General features: G+C 49.4%; 1 protein-coding gene across 1 annotated transcript in view; it reads right to left on the bottom strand.

Annotated features, from left to right (window-relative positions):
• DHX35 (DEAH-box helicase 35) overlaps positions 1-24273 on the bottom strand; it is a 29756-nt gene extending 5483 nt beyond the window's left edge. The window contains exons 1-7 of the mRNA XM_075349858.1: positions 24182-24273; positions 23855-23949; positions 23503-23580; positions 21050-21179; positions 14207-14288; positions 9012-9083; positions 8479-8590 (exon numbers count right to left, since the gene is read on the bottom strand). Coding sequence (XP_075205973.1) covers positions 8479-8590; positions 9012-9083; positions 14207-14288; positions 21050-21179; positions 23503-23580; positions 23855-23949; positions 24182-24233 — 621 coding nt within the window. The 5' untranslated portion in view covers positions 24234-24273. The remainder of the gene's footprint in view (positions 1-8478; positions 8591-9011; positions 9084-14206; positions 14289-21049; positions 21180-23502; positions 23581-23854; positions 23950-24181) is intronic.
• Between the last annotated feature and the right edge of the window lie 283 nt (positions 24274-24556).

The following is a 24556-nucleotide window of genomic DNA, read 5'->3' as shown; positions in this document are numbered from 1 at the left end:
GTGCAAAAGCTGAAGGAGAATAGCCACCCACAAGTAGAACCGAGTAAGAACCGGAACAACCGGAGACTCTGTCCACGACAACAGCCGGTGATAACACACGGAACAAGAAAATTGCCAACAGGCAACAGGGAGGGAGCTGGGTCTCCCAATACGGAACTATAAGAAAAAGAATTTATGGTAAGTAACAAAATTCTCTTTTTCTTTATCGTTCCTTTGGGAGACCCAGACCATGGGACGTTCCAAAGCTGTCCCTGGGTGGGAATAAACAGAAAAAAACAAGAAGTAGGCTGAGCCTAACTTCACAAGTGGGCGACAGCCGCCTGAAGGATGCGTCTGCCCAAGCTCGCATCTGCCAAAGCATGAGCATGCACTTGGTAGTGCTTCGAAAAGGTATGCAGGCTAGTTCAAGTGGCAGCCTGACAGACTTGTTGAGCCGTGTAGGCGTCGATCTAATCCAACGGGCCAAGGTCGGCTTAGAAGCAGAGAGACCCTTGCGCCGCCCTGTGGGTAGCACAAAAAGAGAGGTGCACCGCCTAAGTGCAGCGGTGCGAGACACATAAATCCGGAGAGCACGCACCAGATCTAGAGTATGCAGCGCTTTCTCAAAGCGATGAACAGGGGCCGGACAGAAGGAAGGCAAGGAAATATCCTGGTTAAGGTGGAAGGGAGAGACCACCTTAGGAAGAAAGTCCGGGGTCGGACGGAGAACTACCTTGTCTTGGTGAAAAAACAAAAAAGGTGACTCCGAGGAGAGCGCAGCCAAATCAGAGACTCTCCTGAGAGAAGTTATGGCAACTTGAAAGGCCACCTTTTGAGAAAGACGATACAAAGAAACCTCCCTAAGGGGCTCGAAAGGGTGTTTCTGCAATACCGTGAGGACCAAGTTAAGGTCCCAGGGATCCAAGGGCCGCCGATAAGGCGGAATGATGTGAGACGCACCTTGCATGAAGGTGCGGACCTGAGCCAGCCGGGCGAGATGCCGCTGGAACAGCACTGATAGAGCTGAGACTTGTCCCTTGAAAGAGTTGAGGGACAGTCCTAGCTGCAGACCGGACTGTAAAAAAGACAGAAGGGTCGGCAACGAGAATGGCCAAGGAGAATGGCCGGAAGAGCGACACCAGGACAGGAAAATTTCCAAGTCCTGTAATAGATCTTGACAGAGGAAGACTTACGGGCCCGAGTCATAGTGGAGATGACTTCAGGAGGAACACCAGAAGCCGTCAAAATCCAGGACTCAAGAGCCACGCCGTCAATTTGAGTGCCGCAGAATTCGGGCGGAAAAACGGACCTTGCGAGAGCAGGTCTGGACGGTCCGGAAGATGCCACGGCATCTCCACGGACAGTTGGAGCAGGTCCGGATACCAAGCTCGCCTGGGCCAGTCCGGTGCAATGGGGATGACTCGACGGCCCTCCATTCTGATCTTGCACAGGACTCTGGGCAAGAGAGCTAGAGGGGGAAACACGTAGGACAGACGAAACTGGGACCAGTCTTGAACCAGAGCGTCCGCGGCGAAGGCCTGAGGATCGTGGGAGCGAGCCACGTAAACCGGAACCTTGTTGTTGTGACGGGATGCCATTAGGTCCACGTCCGGAGTGCCCCACTTGCGGCAGATTGACTGAAACACTGCCGGGTGCAGGGACCACTCGCCACCGTCCACAGATTGACGGCTGAGATAATCTGCCTCCCAGTTTTCTACGCCAGGGATGTGGACTGCGGATATGGTGGACTTGGAGTCCTCCGCCCATTGAAGAATGCGTTGGACCTCCAACATTGCCAGGCGGCTGCGTGTCCCGCCTTGGTGATCGATGTAGGCAACCGCTGTCGCGTTGTCTGACTGGACTCGAATGTGCCTGCCCGCCAACAGGTGGTGAAAGGCTAGGAGAGCTAGAAGCACAGCTCTGGTTTCCAGCACATTGATTGAAAGGGCTGACTCGGACAGAGTCCAAGTGCCCTGTGCTCTGTGGTGGAGATGTACCGCTCCCCAGCCGGATAGGCTGGCATCCGTGGTGAGAATCACCCAGGACGGAGTCAGGAAGGAGTGCCCTTGGGACAGGGAGAGGGGTCGAAGCCACCACTGAAGAGAGCTCCTGGTCCGTGGCGACAGAGCCACTAACCTCTGTAAGGAGGAAGGCCACTTGTCCCAACAGCGGAGAATGTCCAGCTGCAGAGGACGCAGATGGAACTGGGCAAATGGAAACCGCCTCCATGGAGGCCACCATTTGACCCAGCACCTACATCAGGCGCCTGAGGGAATAACGGCGGGGCCTCAGGAGAGAGTGCACCGCTAGCCGGAGAGACTGCTGTTTGATTAAGGGCAACTTCACAAGTGCCGGCAAAGTCTCGAACTGCATCCCTAGGTACGTGAGACTCTGGGTCGGAGTCAGAGTGGATTTGGGAAGATTGACAATCCACCCGAATTGGGCTAGGGTGGAGAGAGTGAGCGAAACACTCCGCTGACAGTCTGCGCTGGATGTACCCTTGACCAGAAGGTCGTCAAGATAAGGAAGCACTGCTAACCCCTGGAGGTGCAGGACCGCAATCACTGCCGCCATGACCTTGGTGAATACCCGAGGGGCCGTGGCTAACCCGAAGGGGAGAGCCACGAATTGGAAATGATCCTCTCCTATCGCAAAACGTAACCAACGCTGATGTGACACTGCGATTGGCACATGTAGATAGGCATCTCTGATGTCGATGGACGCCAGGAACTCCCCTTGGGTCATAGAGGCAATGACTGATCGCAGAGACTCCATGCGAAAATGCCGCACCAGGAAGCTTGAGATCCAGGATGGGCTGGAAGGTACCGTCCTTTTTTGGAACTAGGAAGAGATTTGAGTAAAAACCTCTGAACCGTTCCTGAGCGGGAACTGGGACAATTACTCCGTTGGCCTGCAAGGACGCCACGGCCTGTGAGAAGGCGGCGGCCTTGGAGCAGGGGGGAGTTGAGAGAAAAAAATCTGTTTGGAGGGCTGGAAGAGAATTCTATCCTGTAGCCATGAGATATGATGTCTCTCACCCACTGATCGGAGACTTAACCAAGCGTCGCCAAAGTGGGAGAGCCCACCACCGACTAAGGACGTGGCTGGAGCGGGCCGAGAGTCATGAGGAAGCTGCCTTAGTGGCAGAACCTCCTGCGGTCTTCTGCGGACGCGCTTTTGGGCACCAGTTGGATTTCTGATCCTTGGCTGAGTTAGCGGACGAGGCGGAAGGCTTAGAGGATGACCAGTTGGAGGAACGAAAGGAACAAAACCTCGATTGATTCCTACCCTGAGCGGGTTTCCTGGTCTTGGTTTGTGGCATGGAAGTACTCTTCCCGCCAGTAGCTTCTTTAATGATTTCATCCAGCTGTTCACCAAACAGCCGTGAACCAGCAAAAGGGAGCCCAGCAAGAAACTTCTTGGAAGAAGCATCTGCCTTCCACTCTCGAAGCCACAAAATCCTGCGGATAACAAGAGAATTAGCTGAAGCCACCGCAGTGCGGTGAGCAGCCTCTAGCATGGCAGACATGGCATAAGATGAAAAAGCTGAAGCCTGAGCAGTTAAGGTAACCATCTCAGGCATAGATTCCTTGGTGAGGGGATGCATCTCCTCTAGAGAAGCAGAGATGGCTTTGAGAGCCCACACTGCTGCAAAAGTCGGGGAAAACGCGGCCCCCGCAGCTTCATACACAGATTTGGCCAGAAGGTCAATCTGACGGTCAGTGGAATCCTTAAGTGAGGTGCCGTCAGCCACCGACACAACGGTCCGGGCTGATAGCCTAGACACCGGAGGGTCTACCTTTGGGGAGTAAGACCACTCCTTGACCACCTCAGGTGGAAATGGAAACCGGTCATCAGAACCACGCTTTGGAAAGCGTTTGTCAGGGCAGGCCCTGGGTTTGGTCACAGCGGTCTGAAAACTGGAGTGGTTAAAGAACACACTCTTCACTCTCTTAGGCGAGGTAAACTGATGTTTTTCTGCCAAAGAGAGTTGCTCCTCTGACACGGGCGGATTGAGATCCAGCACAGAATTAATACAAGCAATCAAATCACTAAGATCTGAGTCACCCTCAGAGAAATCGATGGGATACATAGCCTCCGAGCCCCCAGTGAGACCATCCTCCTAATCTTGAGAGTCAGCTCTTGAGACAGAGCCGTGGGATGGGGAGGGGGAGGAAACCCTGCGCCTTCTCTTAGAAGGACGGGGTCTGGGATCAGATGATGAATCCTCCGTGAGCTCCGATGGACGGAGGTCAGAGGATAGGAGTCCTCTGTCAAGAGTATTAGAGGCACCCTGTGAGGGGGGCTGATGCATATTCATCAAAGTCCTGGACAAAAGCCCCATGGACTCAGCAAATGACTGGGATATGGACCTAGAAAAGGACTCTACCCAGGCAGGGGGTTCAATCACAGGTGCAGCAGCAGCCTGAGAGACCACTGGGGGTGAGACTCCTGGCTGTGGCACCGCCAAGTTAGAGCAGACATCACAATGTGGATAGGTGCTCGGCTCAGGCAGCAGGAGCTTACATGCAGTGCATGTAGAATAAAGCTTTGGAGCCTTGCTCCTTGTGTGAGACATGCTGCTGGAGTGGGGGCTTTGCAGAGAATGAACCCCAGGGAGAATATACAGAGGTCCACAACCGGAGACCGGCTGTGGCTTACCAGACCGCTGAGCGCGGTGTTGTATGCCCTCCAGATCCCGAAGCCCGGTCCCCCAGTCGCAGCACCTCAGCAGAGATGCAGAATGCAGGATGTCCCAGAGCAGAGTGAACTCTGCCTGAGAAATGACTAGGGGGCGTTTCTATAAAAGAGCGGGAACTGGAGGGCTATAGAGACCTGCAGGGAAGGAGGGACGCCCCAGCAGTGGGGAGTGTCCCTCCCCTGTGTAGAACGGCCGCCGGGAGGAGCCGAACCTGTCCCTCTGCATGAGTGACATGCGAGGGCAGGAAAATGAAACTAGGCCTCCGGCGAAGCCGGGGCCTAAATTTAAGCGACGAGGCCGACAAGCAGGCACCATCGGCGCGGTTCTCAGGCAAAAGCTAGAGCACCCGCCGGAAAAGTTAAAACAAATCACATACAGCATACTCTCCCCTTACAATAAAGAACCGGGACCCCCAACATAAACTTCTCAGGTACTTAGCTGCTGAGACGCAGGGCCCTGTCCCTGGGGATGAGTGCTCCGGTCCAACAGAATCCTCAAGGGGCTGTGGATGGAGACCGTACTCCTGCCAGGCATGGAGACCGTGCTGGCTCCCACTTCAAGCCAGAGCCCAGAAGGGATGGTGAAGGAGCGCGGCATGTAAGGCTGCAGCCTTGTAAATCAACCTTAACAACACCGCTGACACAGTGGGGTGAGAAGGGACATGCCGGGAGTCCAGACATGGACCCGCTTTTCTTCAAACTCTTACCAAAAGTCAAACAAATCAGATGAGAATGCATGTGTGGATGTATGCCTCCTGACACAAAGCGATAAACTGGCTAGGACTGGCTACCAGGGGGTGTATAAGCTCAGAGGGAGGAGCTACACTTTTAAGTGTAGTACTTTGTGTGTCCTCCGGAGGCAGAAGCTAAACACCCATGGTCTGGGTCTCCCAAAGGAACGCTAAAGAAAGATTTTTTTTTTTTAATGTTAAATGGGGTCCATCTTATAATGCTAGTGTCCGTCTAACAAATCATATAGGGTATATGTCCCTCATAGCCCCCCATCCTAAAATTAGCCCCCCTTAATCTGGATATGGCCCCCTTATATTGAATATAGCCCCCTTGTGCTGGGACACGTCCCCCTTTGCTGCCCATGGCCCCTATAGATGGCACACCTCCCCTGTGTTAGATATGGCCTCCATGTGTGCTGCCCATGGCCACTATAGATGGCACATCTCCCCTGTGTTAGATATGCCCCCCATGCTGCTGCCCATAATAAAATAAAACACTTTCCTTACCTTCTCAGCGCTGTAATCCCTGTGTCTCCCTCCTCGCAGTTGAGTTCCGAGTCCTCCCTCCTCCACTTCCTGGTTCTTGCTGCCGGTCATGTGATCAGCACGGCAGAGTGATATCATCTCTGCATGCCTTATCATAGACAACAGCAGCAGGAGACCGGAGATCAGCGCTGGAGGTAAGTAAAGCTTTTTTTTTATTTTACTATGGGCAGCAGCACGGGGGCCATATCTAACACAGGGGGGGGATCATGTGCGATCAAAGGGAGCACAGGCAGATATAATATGCCCCGCTGCCCCAGCCCCTCAGCGTGATTAGTTTTCAGCACCACGCTGATGGACAGCGGCTGTGCATATTATATTAGCGGAAGCAGGAGATCTAACGCTGCCGCCCGCAGCTTTCACCTGCCCCCAGCACCGCTCTAGAGCGGACCCTGAAGTATATATGTACACCACCCCGTATATTCGGTTTATAAGACGCACCCCCTATTTTCCCCCAAAATTTGGGGGAACAAAAGTGCGTATTATAAAGCGAAAAATACGGTAATCCTGAATGTTCTCCCATTTCCCTCCCCCCGTGGTTTTCCCTATATATTTCCAAAATTCCCCCAATAAAAGCCTTTTTCCTTATTTTTCCTCCCTCCCTTCCAATATCCTCCTCCTCCTTAAATTTCAATGGTTAAACATCTTTATGATTACTTATCTACTTTTAGATATATTTACATAAGAGTGTTTGAAATTTTATGACTGTTCTGTAATAAAAATATTGTAACACAAACACCAAACTTAAAATTCAGGTTCGCTCATTTCTAGTTGTCAGCCGAACCAGAGACAGCCATCTGAAGACAGTGTTGGTTGTCAGATTATGCAGAGTATGCAGTTGTGTGATCAGATGTGCACCATACCATACAGACAGCCTCACGAAAAAGAACAGATCCCCCTTTATCTGGATCTCCACAAGGAGAATTAGGAAGGATCTGATCACAGATCCTCAGCTTCCAGAATACTGACAACTATGAAGGATTTTGTTTGACTGTTCACTCCTTATGCTCAGTTCAGATTCACTATTCTGAGCAGTCTTGCTGAGACTTGTAGTCCTTTTCTCTGAATAAAAAAAAACAAAAAACAAAACACAACTAAACTCCTAAAAAAAATATTTTATAAAACAATCATTGAACACAACAAACACTGACATACTGAATCTCAACCAGCAGTAAATATAACAATACCAAGAGTTGTCTCAAAAGATACAGTAAGGGGTACTTTGCACACTACGACATCGCAAGCCGTTTGTTGCAATGCCGAGCGCGATAGTCCCCGCCCCCATCGCAGCTACGATATTATGTGATTGCTGCCGTAGCGAACATTATCGCTACGCCAGCTTCACATGCACTCACCTGCCCTGCGACGTCGATCTTTTGGAAAGGCTTTCTAACCTGATTTGGACATTTTTCCTGTATGTGTACATAAGCACTAAGGCACTTTATCGACATCTGGAGATATGATATATCATCATATATTTGAATTGGGCATGTTTAATGATGGAATACATCTGTTTTGGCTCTGTTAAAAAATATTAAACTTTTTCCAAGTCTGTAACCTAATACACCCCTGAAGAACCTCTCTTGCACAGAGGGGAAACGCGTTGGGAACCTTGAGTTTTAAAAAGAAGTTGTTTGATCTGCCTCCTTTTTTACTTTTTTTGTAAGGTTACTATATAAGTTGCCTATATTTATATGTTGAGAGCCTTGTTCCTTCTCTCTCCATAGACAATACATCTCCCATACATTATACTTGCATCCACCACGTATGCAGGGTTGGATAGGGTATTCAGGGGGAGCCTACGTGGAACAGGGGCCCCATTCTACCCACACCTCATTAGGGTGTAAACCTCTGTTAGGCAGGGAAATTTTTCAGGGCCAGTTCAGTGCCTATTCTCCAATTCTTCTTGAGGTTTACTGTATTGTTTCGGACAACTCTTGGTATTGTTATATTTACTGCTGGCTGATACATTCAATATGTCGGTGTTTGTTGTGTTCAATGATTGTTTAATAAAAAGGTTGTTAGGAGTTTAGCTTGGTTTTGTGAATATTCTGGTTGTAGGACTGCAGATTGTATTAGGCTATGTGCACACGTGTGCGTATTGCATGCAGTTATGCTGCGATCTGCACCGTAGCGTAACTGCATGCGTCCTGCATCCCCAGCATAATCCATGAAGATTATGCAGGATCCGTGCGCACGTGGTGTATTAGAGCGCAGCGCTTCGGCTGCTGCCCAAAGCGCGCGTTCTAAGAAGTAACATGTCGCTTCTTTCATGCGCTCTGCCTGCAGGTCCCGCTCTGTCTATGGGAGGGGCTGCAGTCAGATCGCATGAAATCGGCTTTTCATTACGGACTGTTTCTGCAGCGATTTGAAGCGCACGTGTGTTGTTCAAATCGCTGCAGAAATTTTTGCAGGGACAGAACGCTACGTGCGCACATAGCCTTATTTTGCTAAAGTCATTTTCTCTGCATATTGCTAATTATGGATAAAAGAATGTAATGGGAAGAAAATGCCAATACCATACCGTTCCCTGTTGATAGAAGTGTGGGGCCAGTTCGAGCAGCCATGCCGACTCCACAGCGGTCACGTCCCGCATGTAATATTTGTTGGTCTGGATCACCTCACTAAACAGCACCCTATGGAGTAAAAACATGAGCGGATGAGCCATAAGTTACCTGTCACATCCATCCAGTGGTTAGTGCCAGTCTATATTGTCTATATTTACTCATGATGCAATGATCATGATATTCATGCACGTGACCACTGCAGTCATTCAGTGCCCTCAGTGGTCTAAAGCAATGCATGCTGCAGCTAATATCTGCTAAGGCCAGTTATTGGCTACAGTAGTCATGTTCACATGCACAACATTTTATCCTTGCAGGAGACCACCCCATTATTATTGCCACAGGCCTGATAATGGACCTATTAGCCAGAAGACAGTGAGATGGTAAAAAGCACCAATATTAAATCTTCTCCAGCAGTTTCTATATTTCTAGCATTGTAGGTGAGCAGTAATGGAGAATGAACTGTGCATACGGTATACCCCGACAAGCTCACCAGTTTGGAGGCTTCTCTGCGTATAGAACCGATGTTGGGTGTATGTGTAACTCGTGGCCATCTCTTACCGTCCTTTGAAGGAAAAAGCAAAAAAATATTGTCAAAGGGAACTAGGAATATAATAACTCAATGCAACCAGCCGTCACAACATCAGATCACTGAGGAATCACAGGGGACTATTAGGCAATTAAATATCCCTAAAGGCCCCGTCACACTAAGCAACATCGCTAGCAACATCGCTGCTAACGAACAACTTTTGTGACGTTGCTAGCGATGTTGCTGTGTGTGACATCCAGCAACAACCTGGCCCCTGCTGTGAGGTCGCTGGTTGTTGCTGAATGTCCTGGGCCATTTTTTAGTTGTTGCTGTCCTGCTGTGAAGCACAGATCGCTGTGTGTGACAGCGAGACAGCAACAACTAAATGTGCAGGCAGCAGGAGCCGACTTCTGCGAAGGCTGGTAACCAATGTAAACATCGGGTAACCAAGAAGCCCTGTCCTTGGTTACCCGATATTTACCTTAGTTACCAGCCTCCTTCGCTCTCACTGTTAGTGCCGGCTCCTGCTCTGTGCACATGTAGCTGCAGCACACATCGGGTTAATTAACCCGATGTGTGCTGTAACTAGGAGAGCAAGGAGCCAGCGCTAAGCATTGTGCGCTGCTCCCTGCTCTGTGCACATGTAGCTGCAGCACACATCGGGTAATTAACCCGATGTGTGCTGTAACTAGGAGAGCAAGGAGCCAGCGCTAAGCAGTGTGCGCTGCTCCCTGCTCTGTGCACATTTAGCTGCAGCACACATCGGGTAATTAACCCGATGTGTGCTGTAACTAGGAGAGCAGGGAGCCAGCGCTCAGTGTGCGCTGCTCCCTGCTCTCTGCACGTGTAGCTCCGTGCAGTGGTAACCAAGGTAAATATCGGGTTGGTTACCCGATATTTACCTTAGTTACCAAGCGCAGCATCTTCCACGCAGCGCTGGGGGCTTGTCACTGGTTGCTGGTGAGCTCACCAGCAACTCGTGTAGCCACGCTCCAGCGATCCCTGCCAGGTCAGGTTGCTGGTGGGATCGCTGGAGCGTCGCAGTGTGACATCTCACCAGCAACCTCCTAGCAACTTACCAGGGATCCCTATCGTTGTTGGGATCGCTGGGAAGTTGCTTAGTGTGACTGGACCTTTAGGAAAGAAGGCAACACATATAAAGAAAGGAAAAAAATAAGCTTTATTTTCCTTATATGCAAATATGAAAAAGCTCATATATGATTCTAATATATGATTCCACAAAAGCCGTTACGTCCATTGATAATTTTTAAAGGCTTCCAAATGAATCCTGACAACACCCCCTTCTAAGACAGCACCCACACCAATATGGCATTTATGTAATTCTGTAGGTATACTTAAAGGGATTGTCACCAAGTTTTTGCTCCCCCATCTGAGAACAGCATAATGAAGAGACAGAGACCCTGATTCCAGTGATGTGTCACTTACTGCGCCGTTTGCTCTCATTTTGATAAAATCAATGTTTTCTGTGCTGCAGATCTAGCAGTTATACAGAGCTCATGAATATGCTGGACTACCTGGCAGCACACAAAGCAGTCCTGTAATGATAATCTACTGCTGATTAAATAGTGATTTTATCAAAACTACACAAAGCAGCTTCGTAAGTGACAATACTGGAATTAGGATCTCTGCCCCCATGTTATGCTGCTCTCAGATTAAGTGGAAAAAACCTGGTGACAGATTTCCTTTAAATTGGTTGTTCAGTTTTGAGAACAGTTTTTATTTTTTATTTAAAAAGGGAACCTGTCACCAGATTTTGCCCCTATAAGCTGCAGCCACCAACAGTGAGCTCTTGTATACAGCAATACAGCATTCTAGAATACTATATATAAGTGCCAAAGCCACTCTGCATAAACATATAAAACAGCTTTTATTATACTCAGCAGCAGAGCGGTCAGGTCTGATGGGTGTCGCTGGTCTTAGTCCAGCACCTCCTCTTTTCTTGTGATTGCCGTCCCCCTTACCGGAATCGTGTGGATTATGCATCCTACGTCATCCACACAGTGTCCTCCATTGACTTCCTGCGCACTTCTCTCTGCCCTATTGAGTGGTACGTCATCCACACAGTGTCCTCCATTGACTTCCTGCGCACTTCTCTCTGCCCTATTGAGTGCTACGTCATCCACACAGTGTCCTCCATTGACTTCCTGCGCACTTCTCTCTGCTCTATCGAGTGCTACGTCATCCACACAGTGTCCTCCATTGACTTCCTGCGCACTTCTCTCTGCCCTATCGAGTGGTACGTCATCCACACAGTGTCCTCCATTGACTTCCTGCGCACTTCTCTCTGCACTATTGAGTGCTACGTCATCCACACAGTGTCCTCCATTGACTTCCTGCGCACTTCTCTCTGCCCTATGGAGTGCTACGTCATCCACACAGTGTCCTCCATTGACTTCCTGCGCACTTCTCTCTGCCCTATCGAGTGCTACGTCATCCACACAGTGTCCTCCATTGACTTCCTGCGCACTTCTCTCTGCCCTATCGAGTGGTACGTCATCCACACAGTGTCCTCCATTGACTTCCTGCGCACTTCTCTCTGCTCTATCGAGTGCTACGTCATCCACACAGTGTCCTCCATTGACTTCCTGCGCACTTCTCTCTGCACTATTGAGTGCTACGTCATCCACACAGTGTCCTCCATTGACTTCCTGCGCACTTCTCTCTGCCCTATCGAGTGCTACGTCATCCACACAGTGTCCTCCATTGACTTCCTGCGCACTTCTCTCTGCCCTATCGAGTGGTACGTCATCCACACAGTGTCCTCCATTGACTTCCTGCGCACTTCTCTCTGCCCTATCGAGTGGTACGTCATCCACACAGTGTCCTCCATTGACTTCCTGCGCACTTCTCTCTGCCCTATCGAGTGGTACGTCATCCACACAGTGTCCTCCATTGACTTCCTGCGCACTTCTCTCTGCCCTATCGAGTGCTACGTCATCCACACAGTGTCCTCCATTGACTTCCTGCGCACTTCTCTCTGCCCTATCGAGTGGTACGTCATCCACACAGTGTCCTCCATTGACTTCCTGCGCACTTCTCTCTGCCCTATCGAGTGGTACGTCATCCACACAGTGTCCTCCATTGACTTCCTGCGCACTTCTCTCTGCCCTATCGAGTGCTACGTCATCCACACAGTGTCCTCCATTGACTTCCTGCGCACTTCTCTCTGCCCTATCGAGTGGTACGTCATCCACACAGTGTCCTCCATTGACTTCCTGCGCACTTCTCTCTGCCCTATCGAGTGCTACGTCATCCACACAGTGTCCTCCATTGACTTCCTGCGCACTTCTCTCTGCCCTATTGAGTGGTACGTCATCCACACAGTGTCCTCCATTGACTTCCTGCGCACTTCTCTCTGCCCTATTGAGTCCTACGTCATCCACACAGTGTCCTCCATTGACTTCCTGCGCACTTCTCTCTGCCCTATTGAGTGGTACATCATCCACACAGTGTCCTCCATTGACTTCCTGCACACTTCTCTCTGCCCTATTGAGTCCTACGTCATCCACACAGTGTCCTCCATTGACTTCCTGCGCACTTCTTTCTGCACTATTGAGTGCTACATCATCCACAAAGTGTCCTCCATTAACTTCCTGCGCACTTCTCTCTGCCCTATTGAGTACTACGTCATCCACACAGTGTCTTCCATTGATTTCCTGTGCACTTCTCTCTGCCCTGTTAAGTGCAGAGCAAAGTATTGTAGTGCTCATCAGTGGGCGGTCTTTGAACTTTCCCCACTCCTGCGCATTACTGTACTTTGCTCTGCATGCTCCGGCATAGAGAATTGCGCATGCGCAGGAGCACAATGGAGGATTCTGTGTGTATGACGTATCATCATCATCATCCACACGAAGCACGCAAGGGGGACGCCTATGGAAAAAAAGAGAGGAGGCACCAGACAGAGACCAGCGACACGCACCAGAATGGACTGGCCCTCAGGTGAGTATAATAAACGTTTTTTTTTAAGTTATACAGTGCAGCCAGGGCACTTATATACAGTATTCTAGAATGATGTATATTGCTGGTTACTGGTGGTGACCACAGCTCATAGGGGACATATCTAGTGACAGGTTCCCTTTAAAGAAAACCTTTCATCAGTTTGAAAATTTTTAACTGGCCACATCATAATAAAGTTGCTGAAAAGCTGAATAAAATGATGACTTTACCAATTAATTTCTCATCTGCATTGTGAGGATATTAGCATAAATTAAAATCTATACTTAGAGAGTCTTTTCTGGGGGCGGTTGCTTTTTCATCCGCATGATACTGACAAATCATAGGGGGGGGGGGGGGGGACACGAAATCAGGGGGAAAAAAAATAAATAAATAAATTAAGAACCCTCAGAGACGGTCAGGTCCAGCCTTCTCATATGAAACATGCAATGACACAAGGCCCTGTTCCCCTCACTTAACTCGTGCTAGCATTTACTAAAATTCCAAGCAGGAAAGTGGAGAGGAGCAAAACTGTATCATTACAAATACTTCTTCTAGCTCTGATTTCATGGCAGTCAGTGTGGAGTACATAAGAGGTTTGTGTCACTACAAACACCTCTTGCAGCTTTCATCCCCGGGCACAGTCAGTTCTGGTCTACTCCCTGTCCACTCACATTGATACTGCCATGACATGAGATCTTCAAGAGGTGTTTGTAATGGCACACAGCTCTGCTCTACTCTACCCAGTACAAGCTGACAGTGAGATCACTGAAACGAGCAAGGCTTTGAGCCATTACATGTCTCAGAGGAAAAAGTCTGTTTTCTCCATCTTGGGTGAGAGGGGAGCTCAGAAAAAGACAAAGAAATTAAAAATTCTCCCCACAGACTGACTGAATCAGCTTACTGATGGATTCTCAGTTAACTCATTTTTGCAGGCAGCTGTAAACAGTGCAACACAGAGCCTACTGAAGACAAATGGTGCAAATTTTTTAATATCTAAAATTGCAAAAAAATAGTTTTAAGCCCCCAAATCCATGCACTTAAGAAAAGAAAAATATCCCAAAAAGTGGACAAGCCTCTTTAAGGCACTTTGGGATGAGACAGTACTTGCATAAGCTTTTAAAAACATACACAAGGTGAAAGGGTTTTTCTTTTTGTGTGTTGGACTGATTACAAATATTGAAGCCGTCCATCTTTGTAATTACCTGTAGACGCCCGTAGAATGAAGCTTGGCAGCATTGGCAAAGAATCCAGCCACTATACAACGTAAAATAGGATCTGGATCCCCTAGAGAATGAGAAGAGTCAAAGTACAGTTAGAATATAGGCATCAATATTCATTAATACACTGAGCCAGTCAGGCTGCTTTCACACATCCGTTTTTTGCTGTGCGGCACAATCCGGCTCTTTGCAGAAAAAACGCAACAGTTTTTTTTTTTGCCGCCGGTTGCATATTTTCCACATAGACTTTCATTAGTGCCGGATTGTGCCGCACGGCCTTGCGTTCGGTCCGGTTTTTGCCGGATGCTGCATATTTAGCCCATACGGTGGCTGGATGGAACGTTGCCTGGCACGTTTTTTTGTCCGGCAAAAAAAACGCATCGCGCCGCATCCTGCCGATACGGCGCTTTTTCAGAGTATGGATGCTGGATGCAGCAAAAACCGCAGCCAGCCGCATGCGTTTTTTTTTGCACTGCGCATGCTCAGTAGCGTGCCGCAACCGGCAAAAACGGGACGGGCTGCATGTAAAAACTTATGCAAAGGATGCGTTTTTTTCGACGCATCCGTTGCATAGGTTTTAGAGCCGGATTTAGCCGCACTGCAAAGAAGGGAATTTTGTTACTTACCGTAAATTCCTTTTCTTCTAGCTCCAATTGGGAGACCCAGACGATTGGGTGTATAGCTACTGCCTCCGGAGGCCACACAAAGTATTACACTAAAAAGTGTAAGGCCCCTCCCCTTCTGCCTATACACCCCCCGTGGGATCACGGGCTGCTCAGTTTTAGTGCAAAAGCAAGAAGGAGGAAAGCCAATAACTGGTTAAACAAATTCAATCCGAAGGAACATCGGAGAACTGAAACCATTCAACATGAACAACATGTGTACCCGAACAAACCAAAAATCCCGAAGGAAACAGGGGCGGGTGCTGGGTCTCCCAATTGGAGCTAGAAGAAAAGGAATTTACGGTAAGTAACAAAATTCCCTTCTTCTTCGGCGCTCCATTGGGAGACCCAGACGATTGGGACGTCCAAAAGCAGTCCCTGGGTGGGTAAATTAATACCTCAAGTTTGGACTGTAAAAACAGCCCTTCCCTACATGGAGGCAACCGCCGCCTGCAGGACTCTTCTACTTAGGCTGGCATCCGCCTAAGCGTAGGCATGCACCTGATAACGCTTGGTGAAGGTGTGCAGACTCGCCCAGGTAGCCGCCTGGCACACCTGCTGAGCCGTAGCCTGGTGCCGTAATGCCCAGGACGCACCCACGGCTCTGGTAGAATGGGCCTTCGGCCCTGATGGAACCGGAAGCCCAGCAGAACGGTAGGCTTCAAGGATTGGTTCCTTGATCCATCGAGCCAGGGTGGATTTGGCAGCCTGCGACCCCTTGCGCTGACCAGTGACAAGGACAAAGAGTGCATCCGATCGGCGCAGGGGCGCCGTGCGGGAAATGTAGATTCTGAGTGCTCTTCACCAGATCCAACAATGGAAATCCATTTCATATCGATGAAATGGATAAGGACAAAAGGAAGGTAAGGAGATATCCTGATTGTGATGAAAAGGGGATACCACCTTAGGGAGAAACTCCGGAATCGGGCGCAGCACTACCTTGTCTTGGTGAAACACCAGGAAGGGAGCTTTGGATGACCGCGCTGCTAGCTCGGACACTCTCCGAAGAGACGTGACCGCTACCAGAAAGGCCACTTTCTGTGAAAGTCGAGAAAGTGAAACATCCCTCAGAGGCTCGAAGGGCGGCTTCTGGAGAGCAATTAGTACCCTGTTCAGATCCCATGGGTCTAACGGCCTCAGTACGGAGGGACAATGTGACAAACCCCCTGCAGGAACGTGCGTACCTGAGGAAGTCGTGCTAGGCGCTTCTGAAAGAATACAGACAGCGCTGGAACTTGTCCTTTAAGGGAGCCGAGCAACAAACCTGTTTCCCAACCAGATTGCAGGAAGGAAAGAAAAGTAGGCAATGCAAATGGCCAGGGAGACACTCCCTGAGCAGAGCCCTAAGGTAAGAATATCTTCCACGTCCAGTGGTAGATCTTGGCAGACGTCGGCTTCCTAGCCCGTCACATGGTGGCAATGACGTCATGAGATAACCCTGAAGACGCTAGGATCCAGGACTCAATGGCCACCCAGTCAGGTTCAGGGCCGTAGGATTCAGATGGAAAACGGCCCTTGGGACAGTAAGTTTGGCCGGTCTGGTAGTGCCCACGGCTGGCCGACCGTGAGATGCCACAGATCCGGGTACCACGACCTCCTCTGCCAGTCTGGGGCGACGAGGATGGCGCGGCGGCAATCGGAGCTGATCTTGCGTAGCACTCTGGGCAACAGTGCCAGAGGGGGAAACACATAGGGTAGCTGGAACTGCGACCCATCCTGAACTAAGGCGCCTGCCGCCAGAGCTCGTTGATCGTAAGACCACACCATGAAACTCGTGACCTTGGTGTTGTGCCTAGACGCCATTAGGTCGACGTCCGGCCTCCCCCGAAGGCCCCAGATTTCCTGAAACACGTCCGGGTGCAGAGACCATTCCCCTGCGTCCATACCCTGACGACTGAGGAAGTCTGCTTCCCAGTTTTCTACGCCCGGGATGTGAACTGCGGATATGGTGGATGCTCTGTCTTCCACCCACATCAGAGTCCGCCGGACTTCTTGGGAGGCTTGCCGACTGCGTATTCTGCCTTGGTGGTTGATGTATGCTACCGCTGTGGAGTTGTCCGACTGAACTCTGATCTGTTTGCATTCCAGCCACTGCTGGAAGGCTTGCAGGGCAAGATACACTGCTTAGATTTCCAGAACATTGATCTGAAGGGTGGACTCCTGCTGAGTCCACGTACCCTGAGCCCTGTGGTGGAGAAAGACTATTCTCCACCCTGACAGACTCACGTCTGTCGTGACCACCGTCCAGGATGGGGGTAGGAAGGACCTTCCTTTTGACAATGAGGTGGGAAGAAGTCACCACTGAAGAGAGTCCTTGACCGTCTGAGAAAGGGAGACGTTCCTGTCTAGGGACGTCGACTTCCCATCGCTTTGGCGGAGAATGTCCCATTGAAGTGGACGCAGATGAAACTGCGCGAAAGGGACTGCCTCCATTGCTGCTACCATCTTCGCTAGGAAGTGCATGAGGCGTCTTAAGGGGTGTGACTGGCCTTGAAGGAGAGACTGCACCCCCGTCTGTAGTGAACGCTGTTTGTCCAGCGGAAGCTTCACTATCGCTGAGAGAGTATAAAACTCTATGCCAAGATATGTCAGTGATTGGGTCGGTGTCAGATTTAACTTTGAAAAGTTGATGATCCACCCGAAACTCTGGAGAGTCTCCAGCGCAACGTTCAGGCTGCGTTGGCATGCCTCTTGAGAGGGTGCCTTGACAAGTAGATCGTCCAAGTAAGGGATCACAGAGTGACCCTGAGAGTGCAGGACTGCTACCACTGCTGCCATGACCTTGGTGAAAACCCGTGGGGCTGTCGCCAGACCTAAGGGCAGGTCTACGAACTGAAGATGCTCGTCTTCTATAACGAATCGCAGCAAACGCTGGTGCTCTGGAGCAAATCGGCACGTGGAGATAAGCATCCTGATGTCTCTTGATGCTAGGAAATCTCCTTGAGACCTTGAGGCAATGACGGAGCGGAGGGATTCCATCCGGAACCGCCTGGTTTACACTGCTTTTTGAGCAGTTTTAGGTCTAGAACGGAACGGAAGAGCCGTCCTTTTTTGGCACCACAACCAGATTGGAGTAAAAACCGTGACCTTGTTCCTGAAGAGGAACAGGGATTATCACTCCTTCTGCCTGCAGAAGAGCATCGGCTCGGTCGAGAGGTGGGGAAGTTCTGAAGAATCGAGCCGGAGGACGAGAACAAAACTCTATCCTGTACACGTGAGACAAAATGTCTCTCACCCACCGGTCTTTGACCTGTGGCAGCTAAATGCTGCCAAAGCGGGAGAGTCTGCCACCGACCGCGGATGCGGAGAGAGAGGGCTGAAAGTCATGAGGAAACCGCCTTGGTAGCGGTTCCTCCGGCTGCCTTCTTTGGGCGTGATTGAGCCCGCCAGGAGTCTGAGCCCCTCTGAGCCTTTTGAGTCCTTTTGGACTAGGAAAATTGGGACCAGCCCGAGCCTGGAAAGGACCGAAACGTCGACTGTCCTTCCTTGGGTTTTGTTTGATCTGGGCTGGTGTAAGGAAGAATCCTTACCCTTGGCCTGTTTAATGATTTCATCCAATCGCTCAGCCAACAGTCTGTCACCAGATAATGGCAAACTGGTTAAGCCGTTTTTGGAAGCAGGAGCTGCCTTCCATTCCCTTAACCCCAAGGGTCTGCGCAAAACCATGGAGTTGGCGTACGCCACCGGCGTACGGCTCGTAGAGTCCAAGACAGCATGAATAGCGTTAGTCGCAATGCATGCGAGGTTAAGGACGCCACCTGCGGCACAGATGTACGTGTGACAGTGTCTATCTGCGCAAGACCAGCTGAAATAGCTTGGAGTGCCCATACGGCTGCGAATGCCGGAGCAAACGACACGCCGATAGCTTCACAGACAGATTTCAACCAGAGGTCCATCTGTCTGTCAATGGCATCTTTAAGTGAAGTCCCATCTTCCACTGCAACTATGGAGGATGGCGCGGCGGAGAAAAGCTTGTCTGGATAAGCGTAGTGTTTCTGGACTGCTCCTCTGAGTCAGAGAGGCCCAAAAAGTACTGAATTTACGCTTGGGATACCTGAAATGGAATTTCTCCTGCTGAAGCTGCCTCCTCCACTGGAGGGGCTGAGGGAGAAATATCCACCAGTGTATTGATGGGCGCTATGAGATCATTCACCATGGCGTCCCATTAGGAGCATCCAGAATGAAAGCGGTCTCAGGATCAGAAACCTGATCAGCTACCTCATCATACAGAGAATCCTCTCGCTGAGACCCTGACCAGTGTGTGAAGTCGAGGGTCTCTCCCAGCGAGCTCGCTTAGGCTGTCTGGGACTGTCGTCCGTGTCAGAGCCTTCAGTCTGGGATGTATGGGACCCCCTTGGAGCACGGATTAGTTCCAACTGAGGGAGACCGGGGAGCCTTGATTCAACAATGCCCATGGTCTGAGTCACCGCCCTGGACTGCAAAGTTGCTAGAATTTTGTTCATAGTCCAAGACATTTTATCAGCAAAAAAACTGCAAACTCTGTCCTCTGGACAGTTTCACAGGTGGCCCTCTCTGGGCCACCACTAGCAGAGACTCTACCCATTAGGGGTTAGTGGAACCTGCCGGTAAAACAGCCTCACGTGCGGTACAGACAGCATAGAAAGCCTGTGCCTTGGCCCCCTTGCTCTATGCTGACGACATGCTGTTGTCTCCTCAGAGCTATCTAGGGGTATATCGCCAAGAAGCGACCGTACAGCCACAAGTCTCAGCTGCGCCGCAGCCTCCAGCGCGGCAGTTTCCCACAGATAAACTCACTCAGCTAAGCTGCAGTGAGTATAGTCCAAGCGCGCAGCGCTGTTGTCCTCGGCGCACTAACACGCCCAGCAATGCTGGCGTGTGTCTGTGTATGGTCTTGCAAATATAAGTACAAGGATAAAGTACACAAAAAAAAAAAACACTGTGGCAATAGTGGGGTCAGCACCAAGGTGCTGCTTACCGCCCGCATAAGCGGGTAAGTGTTCGCCAGAATCCCTTTGCTGGGTCTCCCAGAGCCTGTGTCCGTTCTCCAGCTTAGATTGCCTGCAGGAATGGCTGCCGGCGTCCTGTGAAGAGGGGCGGGCCGTGGGCGTGCCCCAGACAAGAGCGGGAAACTGGCGTCCCCCTGTGCCCAGTGAGAGGGCTGGAGTATGTAAATAAGACTCCAGCCCTCGGCGCTGATCATTGTACAGCGTCTCGCCCCTTCCCTGACTGGCAGGGTTGGGGGCGGGAACGAAACGTAACTAGGCCGCAAAAGCCGGGGACTAGATTTATAAGCACTGCCGTCGTAAAAGCACGGCAGCGCGAAAGTCCCCGGCGCACCACAAGTCTCAGCCGCGCCGCAGCTCCAGCAGCGGCTGGCGCGGTAGTTCCCGACACATAAACTCACTCAGCTAAGCTGCAGTGAGTAAAGCCCAAGCGCGCAGCGCTACTGTCCCCGGCGCACTAACACACCCAGCAATGCTGGAGTGTGTCTGTGCATAGACTGTACGGGGACACAGAGTACCTTAACGTTGCAGGGCCTGTCCCTGACGATACTCCGCTCCATTCCAGCAGGATCTCCGGGTCTGTGGATGGAGCCCGGCCTCAGAGCCTGGAGGCCGGTAAGATCCCACTTCACCAGAGCCCTTCAGGGGGATGGGGAAGGAAAACAGCATGTGGGCTCCAGCCTCCGTACCCGCAATGGGTACCTCAACCTTAACAAACACCGCCGACAAAAGTGGGGTGAGAAGGGAGCATGCTGGGGGCCCTAGTATGGGCCCTCTTTTCTTCCATCCGACATAGTCAGCAGCTGCTGCTGACTAAAACAGTGGAGCTATGCGTGGATGTCTGACCTCCTTCGCACAAAGCTTGAAAACTGAGCAGCCCGTGATCCCACGGGGGGTGTATAGGCAGAAGGGGAGGGGCCTTACACTTTTTAGTGTAATACTTTGTGTGGCCTCCGGAGGCAGTAGCTATACACCCAATCGTCTGGGTCTCCCAATGGAGCGCCGAAGAAAACCGGATGTGTGAAAGCAGCCTCACAAGTAAACCTGATGGATAGGTGGGCCCTACAGAGAGTACATGACAGTGGGTTCTGCTATTCTAAAGTGAAAGTGAAAGCAAAAGCAATGGTCCTGTGATCCCTCTCCGTACCAGCCCTGCACACATCGCCTACACCCCCGCTCACCTTCACTAGAGATCTTGGGGACTTTAAACTTGCTCAGAAGCTTCTTCAGCTGTTCCCGCACTGTGACCGCTCTCATAAGCCCCTTGTAGTTCAGAAAGTGCTGCTGACACCACTGCGAGCTCTTGTTAAACTGCAAGAAGTAGATCATTATTAAATAAATAAAGCTAAGAAGTATGAGATGATGAAGTCAGCACTCCAGGGTTTATAGTCCCCGGGGTAAATCGATGTGGCTAAAAGATAAGGAATTTTATATTTAGTGACAGCAGCAGAAGCAACGCTAGATCTAAAAAGCGCTCACTTTAGACGCCCGGCATGTATTAAATATGGCCGTCAAAGGCTTTCTCCTTCAGGAATGAGCTACTATTACTGGTTTGTAAAGCTGATCCCATGGTGATCAGGGATTGTCTTTGCATTTCTTCAGGGTAGTCATGAGACAACTCCTTTGATGACTTGAGGACCAGGCCATTTTCCATTATTAATCCCTACTGTTCAACAACCATAACTTCCATGTTTTTCCATTGTTTTTTATGCTAAGGCAACCTATCAGCACTCAGTGGTAATGTTTTTTCTGGAGCAATGGGATTACAAAGGGCTCAAATGAGTGGGTAACGCACGAAGAGGACCCGGAACACCGAACTCTGACACTGATGTGTTTTTAAAAATCCATCTTCGGTGTGAACCCTGAATTTTACAGTTCGGATTCGCTCATCTCTACTCCCGAGTCACGCTTCATATAAACTCCCTGCATATAGGATGCTGCAAATCCATTTATGCCAAAATCTTCACTGATTGCCAGTCCTCAGGATGGGTCAAAAATGTCTGATTGATAAGGGTTCGACACCCAGCACCGCTTTCGATCACCTGTTCCCAATGCCACCACCCAAAACTACTCAGTTGCAGAGTTGCACAGTACAGCTATGCCATCTGTAGAGTGGCCACAGTTGGCCCTGCATGTTCACACCCTATTCGAATCAATAGGGAGCAGATATGGAGTACCTGACTACAACCTTTATACAGTTGACGGAGCTGTGCAACTCCATAACTGAGGAGTTCTGGACGGCAGAGACACCAGGAACAGCTGATGGGTGGGGGTGCCAGATGTTGCACTCCCACAAATCAAATCTGACATTGAAAATCGATCCTCAGGATAGAACATCAATATTAAAGTCGCAAACAATCCCTTTAAATATAACTTCCCAATCGCCAAGCAAAATAGTAGGATCTAAATAAGCTGCAATATTCTGACAGCCTTATGTACCGACCTCATACAGTGTGTCCACCCATATCCTGTCCACCGCCATTAACTTGAGAACGGCGGCAGCTATAGGCATAGAAGTGGTGTCTAGGTATAGTAAAGTAGCCATGCACTACGCAATGAAACCACCTATAGCGCCACCTGGTGGAAAACAACGGAGTTAGCATTTTTATCTCGAAAACGAAACGAGATAGAGGAAAAAAAGTGAATTAAAAAATTGTAGGGCGTCATCAATTCAATACGAATCAACACCTTGCATACAGAAATGCTATGATTAGAACGTGTAAAACTCACAATGCTGCGGATGTGAAGCGATACCTCATGGAGACATTCTTACAAGTCATTGGGTATGGTGGCTGTGTGGAGTGGCCTCCACGCTCACCTGACCTGACCCCATTAGACTTATTTCCGTGAAGTCACATCAAACAGCAGGTGTATGTGACCTCTCCACCAACATTGCAGGACCTACGACGACGTATTACAGATGCTTTTGCAAACGTGTCACATACCATATTGCACAACGTGCAGCAAGATAAAGTACGCTGTCCAGAGTCCAGATGTGCATTGCAGCTGACGGTGGCCACTTTGAGCATCAAAGTTAAATGAGTGCCATATGTGTGACCAGCATTCAATGTTTATGGAGGGTCATGGGTTTCATATCATAGCATTTCTGTATGCAAGGTGTCGATTCGCATTGAATTGAGGATGCCCTACAACTTTGTAATTCACTTTTTTTCTCTATCTCGTTCCGTTTTCGAGATAAAAATGCTAACTCCGTTGTTTTCCACCAGGTGGCGCTATAGGTGGTTTCATTGCGTAGCGCATGGCTACTTTACTATACCTAGACACCACTTCTATCCCTATAGTTGCCAACGTTCTCAAGTTAATGGCGGTGGACAGGATATGGGTGGATACAGTGTGTGTGTGTGTGTCTGTATATGTATGTATGTATGTATGTATGTATGTATGTATGTATGTATGTATGTATGTATGTATGTATGTATGTATGTATATATATATATATATATATATATATATATATATATATATATATATATATATATATATATATATATATATATAAAAGAAAGTGATCTGGTTGCTCAGCTGATCACTTGATTCACATACAGATACCCTTTAATATAATATACAATGTACCTTGTCAATAAAGAAGTAAAATGGGCACACTATCCCTCACCTTAATAAAAGCCTCAAACACATTTAACATGGTCAGATGATCTCCTTCCTCCACTGCAAACTTTCGATGTTCTCTTGTCTGTGAACAAAAGTTATATGTTCAGTAATGAAAAATACGTTAAAAAAAATTAAAAACCTGAAGAGTAGCAGATCTCAGGACTTCGGCTCTGTTTATAGGAGGATTTTTACACTCAAATAGACTTTATCACAGAGCCACTTGTCAATCAATCTTTCTCGTCATCAGTAGATGGGGCTGAAACTAACATATTGCACACTAACACCTGCACCACTTTTGGATCATGTAGGGCATACGACAGACTTGTTCCTTTCTCGGTGTCACAATGGGCACTTACCGAGACAGCTTTCTGGTTTGGAGGAACCACAAACACATTCTGAATTTGCATCATTGCCGCAATGCTTAAAATTTCAGCAGAACATCCAAAATTACCTGTGATTGGAAAACAATATGTTCATGATGAAACGGATTCTGAGAGCAACCTGCACACAGAGGTGGTATGCATAAGCACGAAAAATAGGCATCTGGATTTTGGATGTGCAATGGGTAACGACAGCTGATCGGTTCCATTGCCATTTTGTTTCATCCATCATGACATCTCATATTCTGTCAGTGATAGTTTCACAGAGCCAGAAATGTCATAAACGCCCACCTCCAAACTTACCAGACTCCAGTAGCATCTTAGCAAACATTGGGTTAAGTGGGAACTCCGCCATTCTTACACCGAGCGGCTCCGTCAATCGACAGTGTTTGTCCAAACCTAAGAGGGGAAAATATGGAAAGTTTTCAGCAAATTCTGACTAACAATTGAAATGAAGGGAATTTTGTTACTTACCGTAAATTCCTTTTCTTCTAGCTCCAATTGGGAGACCCAGACGATTGGGTGTATAGCTACTGCCTCCGGAGGCCACACAAAGCACTACACTAAAAAGTGTAAGGCCCCTCCCCTTCTGGCTATACACCCCCCGTGGGATCACGGGCTGCTCAGTTTTAGTGCTAAAGCAAGAAGGAGGAAAGCCAATAACTGGTTTAAACAAAT

This window comes from Anomaloglossus baeobatrachus, chromosome 5, assembly GCF_048569485.1.
Source record: "Anomaloglossus baeobatrachus isolate aAnoBae1 chromosome 5, aAnoBae1.hap1, whole genome shotgun sequence".
Lineage (NCBI taxonomy): Eukaryota > Metazoa > Chordata > Amphibia > Anura > Aromobatidae > Anomaloglossus > Anomaloglossus baeobatrachus.
This window is presented reverse-complemented; position numbering and strand designations above follow the sequence as displayed.